Source organism: Passer montanus, unplaced genomic scaffold (assembly GCF_014805655.1).
Source record: "Passer montanus isolate IOZ18808 unplaced genomic scaffold, ASM1480565v1 scaffold19, whole genome shotgun sequence".
Lineage (NCBI taxonomy): Eukaryota > Metazoa > Chordata > Aves > Passeriformes > Passeridae > Passer > Passer montanus.
Window position 1 is genome coordinate 13,929,828 of NW_024366480.1, and position 22,715 is coordinate 13,952,542.

Here is a 22,715-nt window from a genome sequence, read left to right on the forward strand (position 1 = left end):
ACTTTTTTTCAGTAGTCTACAAATCTGTAAGAAAACTGAAACTTCCCCTTCTGTATAATCAGTAGTCACCTAAATTGGAAACACACAACTAATGAACGGACATCCTAGAGCACAGAGGAATCTGAATTATTGTTACCTGGATGGATTTGGGTTATTTCATCACTAGGATTGCCAGGCATTAACAGTAATTCACCAAACAAGCATTGGAGATGTGCTTTGTGTGACAAGCACTGGTCTTTGAATGGCTGCCTCACATAACAACAACTTAGAATTGCTTGTCCTCTTCCCTCACAGGCTGTCATATGGTCTGGGTTTTTTGCACAGACCACACAGCACGTCTTTACTTAACCTCACTAGACAGAGTTAACTCTGCAGTCTGTCTGAAGAAAGGGTGCAGGATTTCCTTTTATTGTTAATTTGGTTTTCCATCATATGGAAGGGAACAGAGATGTTAGAGGAACATTCAGAAGGAAGGACGGAAAGAAAGGACAGAAAAAAAATTCCCCACCAAAGTTGATAAAAAAGCCTGCCTGGCACCGATCCAGTCAAATTAAAATCCAGTAAGGAAAAAAAATATCAGATTTTTGGAAAGTTCATAGATTTTCAGAGGCAAGTCTTTGCAGTCATAGTTAAGTAGGGAGAAAAAAAATCCTTGCTACTGGCAGTAGGACAGGATCCTTGAATCACTGATAATGTATGACAAACACAATTTTCATGCACAATGCTACAAGTAAGAACTACCTGAGGACTTGGAAGCCATCCTGACGAGACTGTAAATTAACAGTACTTAATTCATAATATAAACACAAGACTGATTTAGAGCAGTAACACTGGACTTGGAAATATCAATAATAATAATATTTGAAAAATACAGTCAAAAGCTGACAAAGAGCATCAGCCTCAACATCATTTCACCATACCTTTTCTGAATGATTAAGCATATCCTGTGCTTGTTTTCTTTCCGCTTCCACTCTTTCAAGATTGTTTTTAATGTTTTTTACTTCTTCTTGTAAAGCTGTAATCCGAACTGCCACAAAAAATTAAATATACTCAATATTAGTTACTTCACTTAGATCAATTGTCTTTGCAACTTTTATTGGGCCCATAAATTATTTCAAATACTTCAAATTTTTCAGACATGCAAAGGCTGTACATTGTAGAGCAAACTGACCTTTTCAGACACTCTTTATGCATGTTACAGTAACAATTCATAATTACTAATGTTGCAAAAATAGTTCCTGCCTTCCATCACTTCCATTATCTAATACTCAGAATTTATTTCATTAACCCAAGTTCTGCTGTGCTACAGAACAAGCACCTATAAGTGATGCTAATTTCATTACTGGGTAGATAAGGCACATTACACAGAATGTCAGTCTCAAATGGATTTTTGGGTACTAACACAACATGTATTCACCTAAGCGTGACTCAGACAATGGGAAAGTCAGGCACTGAAACAGGTTCCCCATGGAAGGTGTGGAATCACCACCCCTGAAAGTGTTCAAAAGATGTGTAAATATGGCACTTAGGGATGTGTTTTAGTGGTGGATTTGGCAGCTCTGGGTTAATAGCTGGCCTCAGTGATCTTAGAGGTCTTTTCCAACCAAAACCATCCTATGATTTTAAGTGCTATGACATGGAAAAGGAGCAATTCCTCAAAGCCCACAGCATCTACCCCTGTGAGGCATAAGGGTTTATATGAAATACTAAGTAGAATAGGTTTGGAAGTAGAAAAGGTTTGGAAGGGACCTCTGAAAATCATCTAGTCCAATCTCCCTGCTACATGCAGGGACATCTCTCATTAGACCCTGCTGCTCAAAGCCCCTTCCAACTTAACCTGAAACACTTCCAGGGACAAGGCAACAACAGTTTCTCTGGGCAACTTGTCCCAGGGTCTCACCACCCTTATTATTAAAAAATTCTTCCCATATATAATGTAGATCTACTCTTCTTCAATTTAAAACCATTGCCCCTTGTCCTGCCACTACAGACCCTGGTAAAAAGTCTCCATCTTATATGCTCCCTCATGAAAAGCCTGTGCCTCATGGAAACTCAATACTGCAGACAGATGATTGAAAATGGCAAGTTAAGAGCCAGGATCCAATAGCACCAGGCACAGTCATGAACTAATGCATCTGAATAGTTTCTAGTATGGAAGAATCCATACAAATAGTAGAACGTTTAAAGCATCTTGCAAAAAGGGATTCTGCATCTGCGTCCCTTTTTGTGCTCTTAACCTTGCTTGTAAAAGTAATGTAGAATCATCATAAAAGAAAACAAATGCAATTCAACAAAAAAAAATAGCCTTCTCCACAAATGAAAGAAGAGCAAGTCCAGGATATACCAACTTGGCTACTGCACAAGACAGTAAAGACAGTGTTCCATCTTCTCCAGCACTGTATCAGCTCTTCATATATTTGCACCACTGGACTCAGACACACGATCAGTGTTTGACAATCTTTGATTTTGATATTCTCTCCCAAGAGCTGCTCAACATGATCAGGAAGCCAGATCAAATCTTCAGAAATTGTTCAGTCACACTTTGTTTTCAGGTTGGCTTTCCTCCCGTTACCAAACTCTACTTCACTTAAGTAGGGTTATCACAACTTTTTTTGGTAAAGTGTAAATTCAGAATAATTACCCTGTAGTTCTCCAATCATTTCAGATCCATGACTTCTGTCCCTTCGTTCTGACTCCAAAGCTGCTTGTAGTTGGTAATAATCTTTCTCCACCTGCAGTTTTGTGCTTTCCAGAACTCTGCACCTTTCCTGCAGTTCTCTATTCAGTGATTCTACCTGACTTAATGACTTGCTCATTTCTGTGTTACCCTTTCTCAGTCTTGCAGCTGTGTCGGATTCTGTCCTCAGCAAATCATTTGCTTCTTCTAGCTGTAAAAATAAACCAGACAAAGATTCTCAAATATAAAGATTATGGAGCCAGTTTTGCTACATTTGAATGCTCAAATCTAAGAAAGAAATAATGAAGACAAGGAGCACAAACAACATACTTGTTTTTGTAACTGTGTTATCTTCTCATTTGAAATTTGCGAATGCTGGCTGATTTTTTTCAAGTCTTCCATCTGATCTTTTAATGTGGACACTAAAGAGAAATTGCACCATTAATACAGCATACTATAAAAACCTTAGGGTTTTATTCTTGTTTTTTTACACAAACATGCTCCAAAATATTGTTTTGTATTGACAGGTCTTTTGTTGACTTTTTGCTTCTAATATATATTATTATGTCAAATTTTGTGCTTGCAGACAAACAACACAGTGCACAGAATTTGAAAATAAGAACAAAAAAATTGTGTTCAAATAAAAATTACCTCAAAATCTGTGTTCATTATTTGAAAAGATCCCTTTTCAAATCTTAAAGTTGCACAGCACTTAAGATACTATGACACTAAATTGTTCCCCAGAACACATCATATACGTCCTCAGTGTCAATGTTTGGACAATACCGCATACCTTCATTTTCCACATTACGTCTTTTTTCATTCTCTTGTTCAAATTTTCTTTGGTACTCATTTATCTTATGTTGTAATACCATCTTTTCCTTCTCAATCTGCGACACTGTTGTTTCCAAGTTCTTCCTTTGATTTCCCTAAAATTAGAAGAATTGGTATTTTATACTTACATTTTAAGGAATAATCGCTAAACAAGTTGCATGATCTCTGCAACTAATTAAACATGGAAACTGATGCATTGTTTCAAATTAATGAATTACTGGCTTCCTTGGAAAGGTTTTCAGAAAAGACAGCTTTTTAACTTCTACATGACAAATTTATACAATTACTAGAAAAATTGTAGTTAGTTTATATCTAAAGTAACTACTAAAATTATTATCAAGAGACAAGAGAAGGACTCAATGGAAAATCACCTGCATTTTTGTAGTTATTGACTTTGATAAACTCCAGAAAACTTGCAACAAGCAAGACTAAGTGAAATATTTACAAGAGTAAACAGAAATCAGCATGACTAACAGAAAGAAAAGTTTTTGTAAATGGCTACAAATAAAAATGCAATCTCCCAATGTTATGTATTGAAACATGATCATTAGGTCTCAAACCTGAACAGAACAATTTTTTTTTAGTCACAGAAAAAATGTCTTAGAATTATGAAAGTACTATTCCTAACTCCACTCTTTACCCAGTTAAGGCATCTTCAGGGGGGAAAAATATTACCTCTTCATCCAGTTCTTTCATTATCTTGTCTAGCTTTATGTTTGAAGATCTAAAAATAAAACAGGATCATTTAACAGATACATTATACATACTGTTTTTTCAGTGAAATGATTTGTGACCATTACTAAAGTGAATGTTAATATTTTGACTAACGTGATTTTGTAATGAACATTTAAAGCTGAGAAAGACAATAAATCATAGCAAATAATTTGTAAAACATTTAAGTATTTATCAGCTTTGTTACAGATTAAATATGTGAAACTTTAGGTGCCACATTTTATCCCTTAATCTGCAAAAAACAGTGTACGTACACAACAGGTTACCCTTAAGATTAGAATACCCTGTTAAGCTGCTGAAACTTCCTCTAGTTATGACCTCAAAATATCTAAAATAGCTCATTAATTCCACAGGAGACAGCTCCCTACTACAGATAAAGGTATATGAATAATATTATTTGAAAGTCTCTCTGTTGAAGCAATGTATTAGAAGACTGAACTACAGAGAAAGTGTGGCAAAACACACATCATTTAACTGGCAATAGCATTGACACATCCATTGCATTTCTGCAGGCAGCCAGCCCTCTTCAAAGAGGAAACAAAGAGGACCCAGACAAGGCTGCCTGACAGGTACAAAGAGGTAGCTACAATAGTGAGGGATATCTGCTGTCTACTAACTCTGCAGTGAATGACAGGACATAGCAGAAGACACAGGTGTGCTCTGACAACTTCAGTAGTACTGCAGGAAGACAGCTACTGAATATCCCTCAAGAATGTTACATACTGCTTGTGGAGAGCAATCAGAACGTGCCAACAGTGAGCTTGTGTTTAAGTAAACAACAGTGTCACACAGCCTGAATTCCCACTAGACCATTTCAGTTACCAGTTTACACCTGAGGAGCTTGTACAGCTACACACTAGGGTTCTAATTCACAAGTCTAAATTCTTCCTGCAGCATATACCTAATGTTGCCTCCTGGGATTATTTAATTCTTCAGGAAAAGACTTCAAAAGGAGAAGCTAACTAAAGAGGAATTTAGTTTGCATGACTCTAAGTAAAAATGTCTGATTATCAGAAAGGGAGAATCTCAACTGTTTGTTCATGTGACTGCAAGAAAAATGCCAATTCTCACATAGCTGCTACTTCAGCATGGTAGAAACAGAATTTCAGAAAGCAAACTGTTGTCCTTATATGTCAGCCATAGGAAAAAAATATTGGTTTTCCAACAAGTACCCTGTATTTCGAAAACATCTAATTAATTTTAATAATCCAATATATGCCATATATACATAATTTCACATTTTCAAAAAAAAAACCAGCAGGGTGAGCGTGTACCTCAGTCCAACAAAACGTGAATACAGAGGTATCAGGTAAACTGAAACACTTAAGTGTTCAGAAAGAATATGTGTTCACGTGTTACGTGGCTGTCAATGAAAACAAAAATTTCTTTATACCATAATCAAGAAAATTTTAGAATTAATTAAATCTTGCCTGGAACTCCCCTGGAGAACTACAACACCATTCTTAGTGTTATCCTGGTAATCCCTAAAGCAGTACCACAGAACTGAAGTGTCAGATATACTTAAATTATGTAAACAATTGAAGTTCAAAGTCTCACCTGCACTTCTGCTCCATTTCATCTTTCAACTGCATTTCATTATGTAGCTGTTCTTCCAACTCATAGATCATCTTCTGCATGTTTTCCAGCTTTAAATATATATTTGTACATGAAAGAACATGCATTAAATTTAGAAACTTAAAAAAAGTATTTCATAATATTCAGTCCTGCTTACATTGTATCACAGCTTACTTTCTTCTACCAAAATAAGACATTTTACCTTATTAAAATGTGATGCATGTCCCATCCTCCCCGTCCCCCTGCCTCCAATTTAATTACAAAAAGTAAGACCGTTTCTTCCATTTGTATGCACATGAAATTTCAGGTATCTTCAAAATTCACAGGGCTAAGCTAAATCAAATCCTCCTTGTTTTACATATCTTCAGTACCTGGCTAAAGATATTACTGCAAAAATGTAAGAAAGCACTTTAGTAAGTCTCAAAATTTCTTCTAGCATGAACTACCACGTGTAGTTTGCAATGTACCCTCAAGCTCCCAACAAGCTCAGGAAGCAGAACCAGGCCAGTCAGTTACTGGCAATGGGGAGAGAGTGCTCTCACCACTTTAGTCAGAGGTCATTTTTATAGCTAGAACTCTACCAAGCTTTGAAAGATAGCAACAAACTTCAGATGTTAATATAGCACATTAGTGCATAGCATGTACTGTTTGCCAGCAGGCTAAACTCAGAAATTCATTCCTTTCATGTAGTCTCAAAATATCTATCACCTTCTATTGAATATCTAGGCACAATAATCCCATTCCAACATCAAAAGCCTCATTTAACATGATGGTGTCGGCCTTGAAGAAGCTCATCAAGTCAACCTCATGTTGATTCACTATAAACCTTTCCACTGATATTGTAAAGATTTCAGCCTATTTGATTTTTATACATTTCCCTCAGTGCTCTTGGAACTGCATAGAGAAGCACTAGATTCCTAATCCAGACTCCCTTCAAACCAATTCAAATGAGTAGTTCTGATGCTTTGCTTTCTTGTTTCCTGTTTTAACTCCAAAATCTAAAAAAAACTTCAAAAAATTAGACATTTCAGCACTTAACAGAGCAGCTCTGGAAAACAAATTACTGGTGTGACATAGAACATAACACTATGTAGATCAGACAATGCTTGTAGTTAAAAAAAAGGATGGCTTCTAAATCTAGACTTTGAGGACAAAGGAAGGACCAGTACACAATGCATTTATCTCCTTGGTCAAACCACTGAGAAACAAAGCAAGAATCAAGACTACTTAAAGGCTCTCACTGTAATAAGAAAGGACCACAGCAAATGCCCCAAAACAAAGGATAACAAAGGTTGAATGTGATTGCTCTTCCATTTCCTTTTACTCACGTTATAGCCCTTCCAGACAGGGTGCACAGAGGAACTAAATGGGATAGATGAGAAACAGGTCTAAAAAGACATCTGGCAACTGAGGCCTTTCTGTACTGACTCCGACTAGCTTGGACTGCTATCGCATCCTCTTGCGTCTCTCTGTCTCTGCATGTTCTCACATCAGGCTGTACCCCAGGGACCCATCTGAGCTTGCTGAGCAGTCTAATTATATCAGTAGAGACAACAGGCTTCCGGACAAAGTTCTGCACAATCTGCTATCAATAGACTAAAGAATACCTCAAGAAAATCCTGAGTTACAATTAACTCAGTAGAAAAGCACGCCTTTTAGTTTGCTCTTGGTTTTCATTTTGAGTAGGAAGCAGGGAGGAAAGGAAAGAAAAGCCTGTCTGCAGCAGAGAGGTAAAGAAAAATCTCTCTGGAACTGTAATACTTTTTTTTTCTTTTTTCTTACTCACTACAGCATAGGGAGTCTGGTTCTGTACCCTGAGCAATGAAGAAAACCTAAGATCTGGTACAAAAGAATCCGTTTATCTCCTTTTTCTTAAAATGTGAACAGTCTACAGGTGGTTATAGCAGCACTAAACCAAAGTAAGCAATCAGATCTTCAAAGAGGTTTGATAATCAATAAAAGAACATTGAATTATCTTTTTACACAACATCATGGCTGAATTCTGTTAAGTTTTACACACTCGCAAAACAATTAATTTCTTGGAAATTTGTGGCACTCATGTCTTTCTCCAAAGACATTCAAAACACAGATGTCAAAATGCAGAGAGACCAGGTAGCATCTTGTGTTGTATTTCCAGAACTAATTAATTTGCTAACCATGTGCCAACATTACCGTTTTCATTGCAGCATGTAATGAAAGAAAAACAGCTGAGAAAGAACTGTGGGGAAAAAATACCTTGTAATAAATACTTAACATTGATTTAAACCTTCCTATACCACTCAAATTCTTCCAGACCTTCACCTCCCAAAACCACAAGACATTGTGATGTCTGACAATACAGAATATGTCTGACAATACAGACAGGATTATTAAGGATTCTTCAACTACACACTGAGTAGTATTCCACTGAGTATACCAAGTCCATTCAGTAACTCTCTTCAAAGTCAGCCAAAAGCCAACACACAGTTTTAAGTACTTTCAAATATTGGAAAGTCTAGCTTTGTTTTTAAATTTTACTGTATCAACAGTCAAACACTTATAAGGAAAGTATATCAAACACATCAATATACATTAAAAAATCAAGACATTTCAACTATTAAATTCAGTTGCCCAGCAAAGGACATAACCAGTTCCCCTGCCCTGTAGAAATTTTCTCTGGGTAGTGCCATGTGTCATTAAACCTTTTCATTGCTAGTTTAAGAGAAAAGGGAACACAGATCACTATATTTTCTACTCTCAACAGAAAGTAGAACTAAATACTAACATAGTAAATCACAGTCAAAGCCAAGATTTATTTTGAAGTTAATTATCAATTTTTGACCATGTTTTCTTCTGGAAAGAATGTAATTCGTAAAATATCAAACCATTTTGGGGAATAGTTTGATTTATATCAGAACTTACAAAGAGTCCAAGGACTCAATCAAGTCTCAAACACCTTAGTATATCTTCCTGACTGCCGAGATGCTTGGGAATAAGTAACTGAAAGAACTCCTGGGCATTTCTTGCTAGGTGAACTGCTCTAGAAATGCAGATCACCAGTGCCCCAACTCCCAACAGCTTGTGGGGAAGGCCTGTGAAGGAGCAGAATGCCCAAGCTTGGTGCATTATCTCCCACTTTCCAATGAGTTCACTGAAGTCCAGACTCCATGCTTGCCACAAAGCTACCCAGGATCAATAAGGCACTCTAGAAACACTGCACAAATACTTTGATATTTCTAAAGATAAAAACTGTGAATCCTTTTCCACAAAAAGTTTTTGCTATTTTACTCAATTCAGGAAAACCAATGTTATATTAAGAAATGAAATTCTGCTTTTCCATTAACTTTATTAGGGAGGCCATACTAAAGACCTAAAAATCATGCATCGCTTTCATTGATCCCAAATACTAAGATAATCTGAGATATTTCTAACTCAAACAGTTTATGACATATATGCAGTATATGTTCATATATGCAGCAGACTCTTTATTAGGATACAATAAAGATGAAGACATACCACACTTTTGTCCACATTGGAGCCTGTTCTGTTGTCATTGGAATTTTCTGCAGGGACACTTAAATACCTGCAAAAACATTTTCAAAGTTACATTTGAAGAGTTGTTTAAAGGTAAGATTATTAAAAAAAGATTAAGATAATACAGACATACTAAAATATATATTGCTCCAAAATGTGGATAATCAAATAGCAACATAATCTGATTTAAGCACATTTAATTGAAAAATTCAATTTATTGAAAGGTTAAAGTACAAAGCTGCAATAGAAGGCCTCCAGAAAAAAAGGATTTCTGCCAAATACAATACAACCACTTTTATTTTTTTAATAACCATTAAAAAAAGTCTTTGCTTTCCTTAGTTACAACACTCTCACTGGCTTCCATCCCATAAATATTTACTCAGGCACTTATGCAGCAAGTAGCAGTAATGAAGCAAAGTCTGCAGAGATTGTGTAACTTTCAACAAAGTTACTAAGAGTTCTACACACAAAAAGTTTGCCCTGAAGCCAGTGTTCTTATTTTATGTAAATGTTTTCTAAAAATACCATAAATTTCTAGTTGTGATGATTCTGGAGAGTTAGGTAAATACACAAATTACTGTTTTCAAATTCCTTTGGTACTTGATGTGATATTCTTGGCCTGATAACTGATCTAAAGAGACAAAGCATCTATTAAGTGCATCAGATTACGTGAGAAATAACACTCCAACACATGAACTGAGAAAGATCGACACATCTTTTTTGTTTCACGTGGGTATTTCCAGATATCAAAAAAACCTCTCCAAAAGATCAAGGAGAGCAAAATCAAAGGTATCTCCAAACCATGGTCAAATTAAACATCAATCCAGCTTTCAGACAATCAAATGACAAAGTGGAAATAAGACAGTTTCCTATGGAAACAAGCTTGCTGTTTGGAGTACAAGAAGACACCATATTTTACACACCAGGGTTGTTGAGCAGTAAGAATGTGATACTTAGACAGGCACAGCACCAGCTGCATCAAATCTAGAAGAGAACTCACAAGCCAAATAGGGCTACAAAGTGTTCTCAACTGGTATTCCAAAATCTGTGCTAACATGTCCAGATACAGACTTATTTTTCTTTCAATGCTTGAACTATTCTCAGTACAGAAAGAAAACAGAAGTTAGGATTACATGAATTGGGATTAGCACAAATAGTCATTTCAGATTTTTCAAGACAATCACACCAGCAGAATATTACGGGACAAAATTCAGTTCTAGGCCAGCATCATAGGTTAGTAAGCCTACAAAGTTATGACAGTAGCAGAGGGCAGCAGAGCTCCTCACTGACAGCGAGAACACAGCACTTAGCTCTCTTGAATTTCTGATACTGTCCCCCAAAAAGGAAGACAGGGAAAGAAGAAATTCTGTTATTAACATGCTCCTAAATATATCCCAAAGTATTCCTGCAAGGCAAAAATTAAAACTTTTCAAAGTTACAGACTAAAGTGAGAACAATAGGTGAAACTCTTGAACTGCTGAACTCACCCAAAGTGTACAGAAAGCCTGCAAGTCCTTCTACACCTTACCATGGCAAAAAGTAACAACAAATCCAACTCTTTGCAGAGATGGAAAGAATTTCACCACAGGCTTGGAAAAGTGTTTCCTCTTCTATGCAAGGACGAAAACCAGATTTATTTCCTTTAAGATTTTCCTACCCAGAAATGCTATTAAAACTAACAGTCTCTATCTGACAGTTCTACTAGAAATTTCAGCCCATTTTAAGCCTGACTGACAACACAATTAAAAGCAGCTTTCTAAGTATTAAAAAGTTACTGAGATTATTGAATGTAAATGTAGCTATCCATAGAGCCTACAATAATAATGACTGTTGAAAGCATGAATTAATACAGCTTTAACTGATGTCATTTAGAAGTCTTAAGCAATAGTGAAAGCCATAAAGCATCACGATCTCACTCTGTCAGTGGATGTGTACTTAAAAAAAAAAGAAAAATTTTGAAGCAGAAAGCAGGCAAGTAGGAAATATTTCTAGTAAGCCAAGGTTTAATTTACCACACACTAAAACACTGATGGAAAGTATGGAAACTTCACATTCAGCTCAGGGACAGTAATATGCAGTAAAACAAATGGACTTTCAAACCCTGGTTCATGAGTCTACACACAATTCAGTGCTCTGCAGGCAGCTCTGCCTGGTAGTGGCAAAGGTGGATTTTCTTTCTGAGCTTCTGCAGCATCACTTCCAAATCTTCTCAATGCAGAATAGGACACTCAACAACACTGTGATATTTTTAAGGTAACAACGTCTAGCAGTACTTGTATTAAAATAGTGTCATTTTTAGTATTCTGAATAACTAGTAAGTATCTGAACGGATTTAAAGCTAGACATTGGTTGTTAAGAGTCAGAAACAGTGCCAACAAAGAATACAACATTAATTTGCTTTCTGCACACATACCTACGGTTGCTGTAGTACGTAAATCCTACAAAAGGAAGCTGGTTGCCCACAAACGCTTTTGGTATGGGAAATGTTTCTTCCTCTCCTTTGTCTTCTTCCAGATCATCAAAATTACTAGTGTCAATGTCACTACTTAAGTCAGGCACAACTGGCGCTACAGCTAGAAAAAATGCAAAATAGTATGGTGATAATCAGTACATCACTCAAGTCACTAAGAAAATCTTGCTTGGTACAGAGTAAATAAAACTTTAAACTCCTTTAAACAAAATACACCAGTCCTTTTGCTAACATGATACATAGGTAAGCCAGACCACCATTTCTGAGAAAAGCAATATACTTACTGTCTCTGAGTGTTTCCCAAGCCCATTGATCATTTTTGAAGAAAAGATGCCGTTTAATTTCTTCTACACCATTTCGTCCTAGCCTCACTTCCCTGTTAAAAAGTGTTTTGATTAAACATGTGAGATTCTATAGTTATTCTGAAGGAAAGACTCATTTTAAAGCATAATCTAACAACAGACACAATAAAATACCTCTCAAGGTATGGTAAAATGTACACATAACACAAATATTTTCATAAGACAATCTCTATATGAGCAGAGCAGCTACATTTCAGAACACAGCCTGGTTTTAACTTTTGTCTATGAGAACCTCAGCTACTTCTGTTTCCACCATCATGGACAGCTCAGGCAATTGCCAAGTTGTTACACCACACTCATGCCCAGGCACTAAGAATTTCACTTCTCCTGATCAGTTCAAAAATGCACACAAAACAAATACTTCTTTTTTTTCAAGAAGACAAGAAATACTCTTAATGAAGGTTTATTTTTATTATGAATAAAATATAAACCTTACCTATCAGTTAAAAAAGCACAAATGAGATTTTTTGCCTCTTTAGAAATGTCACTGTCATCAGGGAAAGTAAGGGAGTTCTTATGGTTCATAATCTTACTGTACGTTCCAACCAAAGAATCTGCATAAAAAGGTGTATCACCTGGAAAAGCAGAACCACAAACACGAAAAAGAAGATCAAAATTATTGTAGACTTGATTTGCAGTATCTGAATTACATATACAACAATGTATGCAACCAAGCGAACAAGAGGCAAGGACAAATGTTTGAGAACTCTGCCAGAATTTTTCTAAAATACATTCTGTAAATGCCAGGATCTGTAAACCACAGCTCATGCCAGAAGAGCAATAATGTTAAAAATAAGAGCGATGGGAGTCTAGTTAAGTAGCGCAGTCAATTCTGATGATCCTACTACTCACCTACAAGCATCTCATACAAGAAGACTCCAACTGACCACCAGTCACATTCCCGCCCATAGTAACCATCCCCTCCCTGGGATTTCAATACTTCAGGAGAGATGTAGTCTGGTGTTCCCACAGCTGTGTCACATCGTACCATTCCTTCCTACAAAACAGAGGAAAACAGCCAGGCCCAAATATAAGATCCAAAATTGCCAGTAAGTTCCATGAGCTTATGCAGACTAAGCAACATCAACAGATCCACATAAAATTTTGTCAACAAACATTATTTTAAAATGGGATTTTTAAAATATTTTTGAAGTCTAAGCTGCTGAAGCCAGAACAAAGCAGTACATCTGTCAAACACAATGGAAGTTGCTTTAAAAACCTCAGTTAGTATCCAAGAAGTAATCAGAATTGCATCTAGGCTATGCACACACCACACAGCCACTCATGCCAGTATAAATGTGTCATTTACTGACAGGATGTTCTGTAAACAGAGAAAGCTCCTCTGTTAGCATAAATAGGTCAACATCAGGGATTTTGATAACAGGAACAGCTGAACTGCAAGTTTTTGGCCTCTGACCCAAGATACTGAATGCTAGAAAGACTAAAGGTAGATAAGGTTTTGAAAATCTATGTAGAGAGACTTCAAAACAGGTAACAGATGAGAAGAGTGTTTGATGTTCCTCACACTCCTGAGAAAGTGCTCACAGAAATGAGATCAGTCACACTGGAGCTGTCATCCAGAATGCTGAAGGTGTAACTACATACTCCTTTCCCGTGCCATTCAGGCACTTCTGAAATAATCCTATGCCATTCATAGAAATGGATCAGTGGAAAAACTTGCATAACAATACATAACTAAGCAAATAAAATAAATACTAATTTAGTTCTGCATATGCAGCAAATCCTAAATTAAGCTTCTATGCTGAGCAGTTTTTCTTCTAGAGAATAACCTTTTGTTTTCAAAAGACCAGAGAACCAAAAGACTAGGCTCAAGACCACTAGGATTTTTACACACAGCCTGAACTTGGTTTTCATTGGTGCCTTTTACTCAGCAGCTAAGTACAACAGTTTATTCAAATCTCCTGGAATATGATGAAAACATATTGTACATATTACACCAACTCTACTAAGTACCATGTATTTCAAATTTCCACAATATGTTTTCCTCAAATATACACGCAGGCTGACACAAAGCAGTCAGTTTTGTGTAGGGAACAACAGTGCTACACAGTACTTGAATACATGTTGCAAAACACTTTTTTAATGACCTCAGAATACATTTTTAAAAAGTAAATAATTCTATGACATCTACTTCCTTCAGATTTGTCCTCATGCTATATCAACAATGGCTAATAAGTAAAACTGGTATTCAGCAACTGGCATGACAGTTTTGATTCTTTAATTTCTGGCAGACATCATAAAAATCATCTCATTTCTTTGCAGCAACTTTTCATACCAAAAGACGTAAAGGAATAACCTTGAGCATCTAGAGACAAAGACTTGACTTCAGAAAATAAAAAACTTCAGAAAAACTTCTCTAAAAAACAGTACTTGAAGAACCATTTCTGCACTTTACATTATCATTGAATAAGATGCATGAATCACAGAATGGTTTGGATTGGAAGGGACCTTAAAGATCATCTAGTTCCTTTCACTAGGCCATGAACAACAATAAGAGAGTACACTCTTCTCATGTAGCTTGAAACTTTCCAGTATCTTTTCTTTTCACTTTTAAGTATGTTTTCCTTTCATAAACAGAAAAGTGAAATTACAAACATATGTTTACCTTGTTCATCTTCATACAAGTACCAAAATCTGCTAATTTTAAATGACCAGCTTTATCTAGCAGCATATTATCAGGCTTCACATCTCTGAAAGAAAAATACATATTTTAAAAAGTAAAAATTCAATTTAATAGATTTAACTTATAAAAACAATGGAAGTCAACTGCTTTTCAGATGCAACATGTTATGGAAAAACAACAACATTAAAGCACCACTATTGCCTCCACTTTTTTTTGCTTTCTCTAGAGACTGCTGAACAACATTTTTAAAAATTAGAACACGTGAGAATACAGCCTTAAGTCACCAAATTTAATAGATCTGGACACTAATCTTGAACCACAAGTTCCTACAAAACACTCACTGGTTATGTCAAATAGGCATTGAAAACATAGCTTCTTTCCTGTACCACTTCTATTTCAATGGAACAACTGGATGTCATTTTCAAAATTCTATTATTGTGAACAAATATTTTCCTGTGACTGAAGAGGAGTATTAACTTATACCACTCTCCAAGTTCTTCTATTATAGAAGTTTTCATAAACTGACTGGTAAAGTGCAGCATATTGATGTCACTGAACACACCGAAGCAGAATAGCAGTAAAAAACAATTACTAAGATAGCGTAACACAAATTTCAGGAGAAAGTGTATTTCTCCTGAAGTATACCTCAAAGGAGAGACCTCAAGGGAGAACTCTGGCCATAACTGTCAGATGAAATAGTGTAAATGTACCAGTACATCACAGAATAATTTTGTTTGGAAGGGATTTTTGTAAGACTCTCAGTTAGCTCCCTGATCAAAGTATAGCTGCAAAGTCAGACTGAACTTCAAAGTTACATTAGGTTACTCAGGGTCAAATCCAGGCAAGTTTCCTTTTTCTGAGGATGAAGAATCCATAAGCTCTCTTGTACTGTTTGACCTCCCTCATAGTGGGAAAAAAAACCTCCTAATGAATAGCTAGATATTCCCCTGCTACAACTTGTGTCATCCATTGCCTTTCATCTTTTCACCATGCAACTTCAAGCCTGCTCCACCTTTTATATAAAATCCTGCTGGGCAGCTGGTGACTAATGCTTTCTGTCCTGCCTGAACAGTGTTCATGTTGTGAACAGAGACAGTGCTGATCCTGTCACCAAACCTCTGGGGAACTGCTGGTAGCTGACTGCTGCTGGACAGCCCAATCTACTCAAGGAGTAGCTAGCCAGTTCTACCTGTTCAAAGGGTGCCTTTCTAACCCAGCTACATCTATAACCTTGCTGAAGTCAAGACAAACATTATCTTCCTCATCACTGAAGCCATCATCTCAACACAGAAGGTAACTGGTTTGGGAAGACATGTATTACCCTTCATAAATCCATGCAGGCTGCTCACAATCCCCTTCCCATCCACATCCTTGGAAACTCTTTCCTGACAATTTAATCCAACTGCCCTTAGGCTGGCTTGCCTTCAGCTCCTCTCTCTCCTCCCAGCCCTTCTTGGGGTGAGACAGGTGTGCCATTTGTTTCCTTCCAGTCATCTGGAATCTCCTAATTCCCACACACCTTCCAAGCTGACAGAGAGCAGTTATCATGAGGCTACTTGGCAGCTCCCTCCCCACCCACGGCATGTCCCACCGTGTGCCCTGGACATGTGCATATCCAGTTTGCACAACTGGGACTCAGCTTGATCATCCTCTGCCAGAGCAATGCTTTTCTCTTCCAAGCTCTGCCACTGGGCACAGCATCTGAGAGGCCTGAAAGCAGATCTTATCAATGAAGGCTGGGCAAAGGCAGCACCTCAGCCATTCCCAAGTCCTTTGTCACTCAGTTCCTGACCCATTAAGCGGTATGCCCATATTTTCTTAAGTTCCTTTTCATTCATCAGAGTTGAACAGATTAACTACAGGGGAAAACAAATTCAAAAAAAAATCTCCTGATTTCAAAATAATCTAAATTTTCATGAAAAAAACCTCTCTGTGCTGTTGCCATCTTCTAATGCCTGCTTTTTAAAGCTTGCAATACACACTTACAAATGGTTCATTCAGCCAGATAATTTACCCATTAGATGCAGCATAGCTACATAATTAATGATGCTCTAGATCCTACTCAAGCAATGGATTAGTAGTTTATTTTGCTTTGTATTAGCCATTTTTGCAAAAACTTACATGTTAACACTGATCTTGTGACCAAATCACAAACTGAAAATGTATATACTATAGCATATACTACACACTACTCAAATTCTTCCTGTATTTTTTGTTGAAAAATTTATTCTTTGGCTCCCAGTTAATATAATTAAAAACTAGAAACAGATACAAGTTCAAATATCAAAAAGAAAACTTCGTAACCTATCCAAGAAAAAACTGCATTTCACTTTAAGGCAAGTACATAATATGAAACTAATCCAAGTCCCTTTGCTCTGCATCTCAATTTTCCATCTTGCCCCTCAGAAGAAAACATATGGCTGGGAGATTTTCCTCACATTGTTCACAGATTCTTGCTTAATGGGTCACCGAGGCTTCAAATGCCTAGCAGAGAATTAATTCCTAACAGTGGATACTACTGTGATCAAGTTCCTTGAACAGCTTTTTCTAATCAAAAGAAAAGAACCACTTTGGGGCCAACATGCTCACACCATTTTTGTTCTTGTTATCTCTTGGTAAAGTGGGACAATTTTATTACTCCCCAAACTTGAGGAACACCAGCCTGCTGAAAACCTTTATTTTGACTATATCACCTCAGACTTACAGTTTCTGAGGCAACAGCTTTTCAATTTGTAAGATGGAATAATTATGCAATAACAATAAAGAAGTAGTGTATGCTGCCTGAAGTGATTCTGGCAGCATCAGGAAATAAACAACCCCACATAACATCTTTTTCTTTCTCACCTGTGTATAAAACCCATTGAGTGAATTGCATCTAATGCAAGTACAACTTCAGCAGTATAAAATCTTGCCCATTTCTCTGGAACATCGTAGTTACTCATTAAATTCACAAGGTCCCCACCAGGCATGTATTCCATCACCATGTAAAGGTAACGGTCATCTTGGAATGCATAAAATAACTGCAAAAAAGCAAAACCAAAAAAGAAGCCAGTTATGTTACAGTTATCTTTAATACTTTGCTTGTTCGCAAATCAAAGGCACTTCCATGAAAGCCAATTTCCAAAGTAATAGAATTGCTACAATAACTGCAGCAACTCTGCATCATTCAGCAAACCTCCTAAAAAGAAGTTAACCTCTAGAGCCAGGTTCTCCATCCCTTTATATTACCCTGGAAGAAGTAGAGTTCAGGTTACAAATTATGATAAGTGAATTTGGTGCAAGGAATTTTGAGGTCATTTCAAAGAATGCTCATTACATTTAGACAAAACGTTTTCCTCTCTCACTGGGATGTTAGTTGACCCATATGCAAAGATGAAACTACTCTGCTGCAAACATCTCTCTGATTCTACTTGTATTCTCAGTAAATGTTTATTTTTCTATTGTCAACATTTATTTGTTATATAGAAAATGAGCCTAAACTTTATACAATAAAAATAATTCGCTTAAAGTTGCCGGCCCTCTGTTCAACATGAGTAGTGCAAGCAGATTTTTCTTTACTTAAAACTGTATAAAACTCCTGAGTTTTATTCTGCACAATCACACCCAGACAGATAATAAAGCAGTTTTTTTGACCTGGGTAAATTTTTTATTTGACCTGGGTAGATTTTGAATGAGTTTGTGTAATTCCAACCTAACAGAAGATTTTGTATGCTTAAGGGTAAGAACAGTTTAAATTAACAAGATGACATGTGCACACACAATGCTCAATGATTGGTTCAGGCATGTTCCTTAGAACTTCAAAGGCAGCAGCACCTCCCAAAAAACTGTCAGTGAGAACACTGAAACGGAGAAAAAATTACCAGAGCAGGTATGATTTGCAAAGATACACACAGAAATTAGAATTTACAGAAGCTCTGTCTTAAGTACATATTTCTGGTATGCTTTCTGGTATGCTGAACAATTCAAATAAGTACTACAGAGCAGATGCACCAAAATATATCCGGCAAAGAGTTTTAATAATAAAGAGAATAGTTGATCTTGCAAATCTGACAAAATACAGTTTGAAGCAAGTGTTATTCCTGCTCTTTTGTATAGCATTGCTATAAAAAATTGCTATTATCTTAGTCATGTATACCCTAGCAGACCAAAAAAATAAACAAAAAAAGAGACTTCAAAACGTATCATTCCAGGTCATGCAGTGTTGGAACCAAACTATTCTATAATGCTAATATTTTAAAAGCAGTATCACTTTACCTGAACAACCCAGGGACTATTAGCAAAAGCCATAATATCCCTTTCTTCCCAGAAGAATGCAGAATCAGATCTTTTTATCATCTCAAATTTGCTCAGAAGTTTCATAGCATACACTCTCCTTGAGGATTTATGCCTTACCTGTGAAGACAAATGTGACATACAGAACGTATTAGTTTGCCATTTTAACACATGAAAAACATCACTGAAAACATTACTTTTCCTGCTTTACCATTTAGCACATTTTATAAGACTCTTCACATTACTATAAAGGACTGTATACTGTACATCCACAACATAATTACATTTGACAATGCATTACTTTTAAAATACTCGCTAGAACTTTTCAATACAGAAGTCCATAGGCACAGCAGTCACACAATCTGCATGTATGTGCCTCTAAAAGGACAAATATTGGCAGTTAGTGATATTAAATACCATAAAGTTAAAACTATAAGCATTTTCCAGAGTTCATTAGCAGATGTGTATACTTGCTGCTGTATCTCCAGTTTCTCCCACCAGCACTTGATTAAATAAAGCAGGATTAACAAGCCTGGCTGCTAACCTATCACAAACAACACACATCTCTCATCTGTGAGAACTATGTCCACAAAAATCTGGTGTAGTCCCTGAACTGCCAGAAACTCTTCTAGTCCTTAAGACTTCAAGTGTCCATGTAAACAGTGGTAAAGGCTAATTTTCTTGATTATGAGTAATACACATTCCATTTTAAGAGAGAAGACTACAATGCAAAACAAGAACTTGCGCAATTGGACAGGACTGAAATAGGACATTTTCAAAAACATTTCCATAAACTGGAAAGGAAAAGAATTTCATTGAGCCAAAGGCTTTAATATTTAAGACTGCATCTTCTGAAGACTACACTGAGAAACAGATGCATGAGCAAATACTACAGAATACGTTCAAATGTACAAATAGAAACTCAACTTACCAACTGAACCTCCCCAAATGCCCCTCTACCGATCACCTTCACCACTTCATAATCTTCAGCTTTCATGCGCAGATCTCTCATTTTATTTACTGTGTCTTTATCTACATGGAACAAAATTCACAATTCATATACAGTCAACTTAATTAAAGCCGTTTGTCTAACTTCAATTTTTCACAGTTTTTAGAAGAACTGCTGCTCAAAGAACCTACATTGCCATTGAAAAATTCTCTGCAAGAATGCATGACCTTATTCTCACAACCAGTTACCAAATAACCAAATGCAGTGACTCCACTGTACAATCCTATTACAGGAGACCTTAATTTAGAAATTTCATTTAAAATATTTACCTTTAAAAAAGAAAAAAGCTATGCAAAAGTTTCCTATCCAGCATGATCCTGCTTGCAAGCTGATCAGTATAAAAATATTATTTCTGAATAAATATGCAACACAGCTGGGAAAGTGTATAAAAAATACACTACAAGACACTCGAAAAAATATTTTTTGAAAAAAGTTATTCTTTTCTGCACTTTCATGATTGCTAATACTCAAAAAAGTAGATTTTAATTTAAAACATGCAGTGGGAATCACTGCAATTATTTATATAAACCTGTCATTCTATAAACTAGAATAATTTACAAACTCCCAGTGGACAGATATTCTAATTCTAATTCCAAATTTGGTAAAAGATTAAAACAGTCTATTTTAATCCATGTGGGTCAACACTGGCATGAGACTACGTAGAAAAGCTTCATGCTTCAGTATTTCTAAAAGCCAGGAAGTTCTACTAAAACAGATATGCTTCTAACAAAAAAAATAATGCAATGGTATTTTATTTTCAAAAATAGTATTCTAGGCCTAGAAGCAAAGTGTAGAGAGAAGTAAGGACAAGGGAAGAAAAAGGAGGAGAAATAAAATATTTTAAGTCCATATGCTAAAAACCGATAAAACAGCTGACAGAAAATTATCATTAAATTTCTACCTACACAGGCCACAACCTAAAACAAAAGCTGCTTATCTACAATAAAAATTCAGTAAGATTTTATTACCTCAGGAGGAACAAACATAGTTCTGCTTGAATAAATACTCTGTGACATTATTATCTAATGTAAAGCAACCATTCACAATGTGTTTATAACACAGGCTTATTATGGTGTAAATTATAGCAAAACTTTTAATTCTGACAAATTCTGCCACATAGGGATCAAAATATTCAGTAGTTCCAACAAATAATGCATTGCCTTATTTGCTCTGGTGAGAACTGACTTACAGAAGAGAAGGAGCAAGAGTGCACAAAACTAAAATGCAGCAATTTTCACAACAGCAATTTTCTAGCTATTGTTAACTTCCTGCCTAGTAATCTCACAACAGGAGGCTCACCTCTTCTGAACAAAAAAGCCTAAGCACAATATGAATCCTTTAAATGGTATTCAATCACAAGTACTGCCTTTGAACACAGCAGAATTAAGGAAAATACATCTGAAGAGCAACCCAAGCTAAGGATTTTAAAATAATGTAAGCCAAGCTTGTGATCAGTTGCAAATTGAAATTTACTGCTTGAGGTACATACTAACACTCAGTTATCTTCAGACAACACCTTATAGTAACACTATATATAGTAACACTATATATAATACACACCTTATATATATATAACATATATATAATTATATTATATATATGTTATATATATATATAACACTATATATAATACATATATATATATATATATAATACATATATATATATATATATATATATAACACTATATATAATACAACACCTTATAGTAACACTATATATAGTAACAGCCCAGTTGGAAACTGGGCCTCCATATTGTAAGATCTGTCAAACAAGGTTTATCAGGCTGCAATATACTCCAACAGGCAGTTCCTTATCTCCCAGAGCAGCGGAGGACCTGCCCAGCTTGTGCCGTATGAACAGCTGGGTGCTCCCATGGCAAAAGTCACCCTCTCCCAACTCGCCCTGAACTTGGGGTACAGGCTCAGATGTGCCTTGAAATAAACTGAGTCACCACTGCCAAGCAGGGCTCTCAGATACCTCTAATACTCATTTCTTCCACCTTATAGTAACACTATATATAGTAACACTATATATAATACACACCTTATATATATATAACATATATATAATTATATTATATATATGTCTCTAATACTCATTTCTTCATTCTTTTAATTCTATAGGGTAGAGAAATAGGGTTCTCTCTATAGGGTTCTACATTTGCAAAAACTATCCTCACAACCTCAGCCAGCAGAGGCAGATTTTGGAGGCATCATAAATATACACCATAAATTAGGGAGAAGTAAAGAGGGGATAAGGAGTGGTTCATAGGGCAATCAGTCTACAAAATAAAGGAAGCAAACTACCATTTTGTTTGCCATCCAAAAATTAATTTTAAATTTCTGCAATAACATTGCAAACCAGGCAGCTGATACTGCAAAAATATATGATACTGTTTAAAAACAGCCTCCTAATAAAATAAAAGAAATATGAAAATGGGTTTTTTTAATTTTTTTAATAGAAATTCAAGGCAAACTAAGATTTCAGTTCCCTCTAAGGCCACTACTCACACAGCCACAGCTTGCTTTCATATTTCAACAAACACTGCAAGTTAATGTTTCAAAGGAAGTTTGAAGGGAACCAATGTGTTCTGTTCTCCACCTTCAGATTACTTCAGGTCACAT

The 22,715-nt window shown here is 36.1% G+C and overlaps 1 protein-coding gene across 3 annotated transcripts in view; it reads right to left on the bottom strand.

The window, feature by feature from the left end:
• ROCK1 (Rho associated coiled-coil containing protein kinase 1) overlaps positions 1 to 22,715 on the bottom strand; it is an 85,134-nt gene that overhangs the window by 28,240 nt on the left and 34,179 nt on the right. For all 3 annotated transcript variants that reach the window (XR_005627166.1, XM_039706066.1, XM_039706067.1), the window contains exons 3-17: positions 20,011 to 20,111; positions 19,062 to 19,199; positions 17,652 to 17,827; positions 14,790 to 14,874; positions 13,016 to 13,160; positions 12,600 to 12,738; positions 12,086 to 12,177; positions 11,745 to 11,904; positions 9,314 to 9,380; positions 5,801 to 5,889; positions 4,187 to 4,235; positions 3,471 to 3,606; positions 3,008 to 3,099; positions 2,642 to 2,888; positions 921 to 1,027 (exon numbers count right to left, since the gene is read on the bottom strand). Coding sequence is in view for 2 of the 3 variants with exons in the window: in XM_039706066.1 (XP_039562000.1) it covers positions 921 to 1,027; positions 2,642 to 2,888; positions 3,008 to 3,099; positions 3,471 to 3,606; positions 4,187 to 4,235; positions 5,801 to 5,889; positions 9,314 to 9,380; positions 11,745 to 11,904; positions 12,086 to 12,177; positions 12,600 to 12,738; positions 13,016 to 13,160; positions 14,790 to 14,874; positions 17,652 to 17,827; positions 19,062 to 19,199; positions 20,011 to 20,111 (1,823 nt within the window). In the remaining variant the exon portion in view is untranslated. The remainder of the gene's footprint in view (positions 1 to 920; positions 1,028 to 2,641; positions 2,889 to 3,007; positions 3,100 to 3,470; positions 3,607 to 4,186; positions 4,236 to 5,800; positions 5,890 to 9,313; positions 9,381 to 11,744; positions 11,905 to 12,085; positions 12,178 to 12,599; positions 12,739 to 13,015; positions 13,161 to 14,789; positions 14,875 to 17,651; positions 17,828 to 19,061; positions 19,200 to 20,010; positions 20,112 to 22,715) is intronic.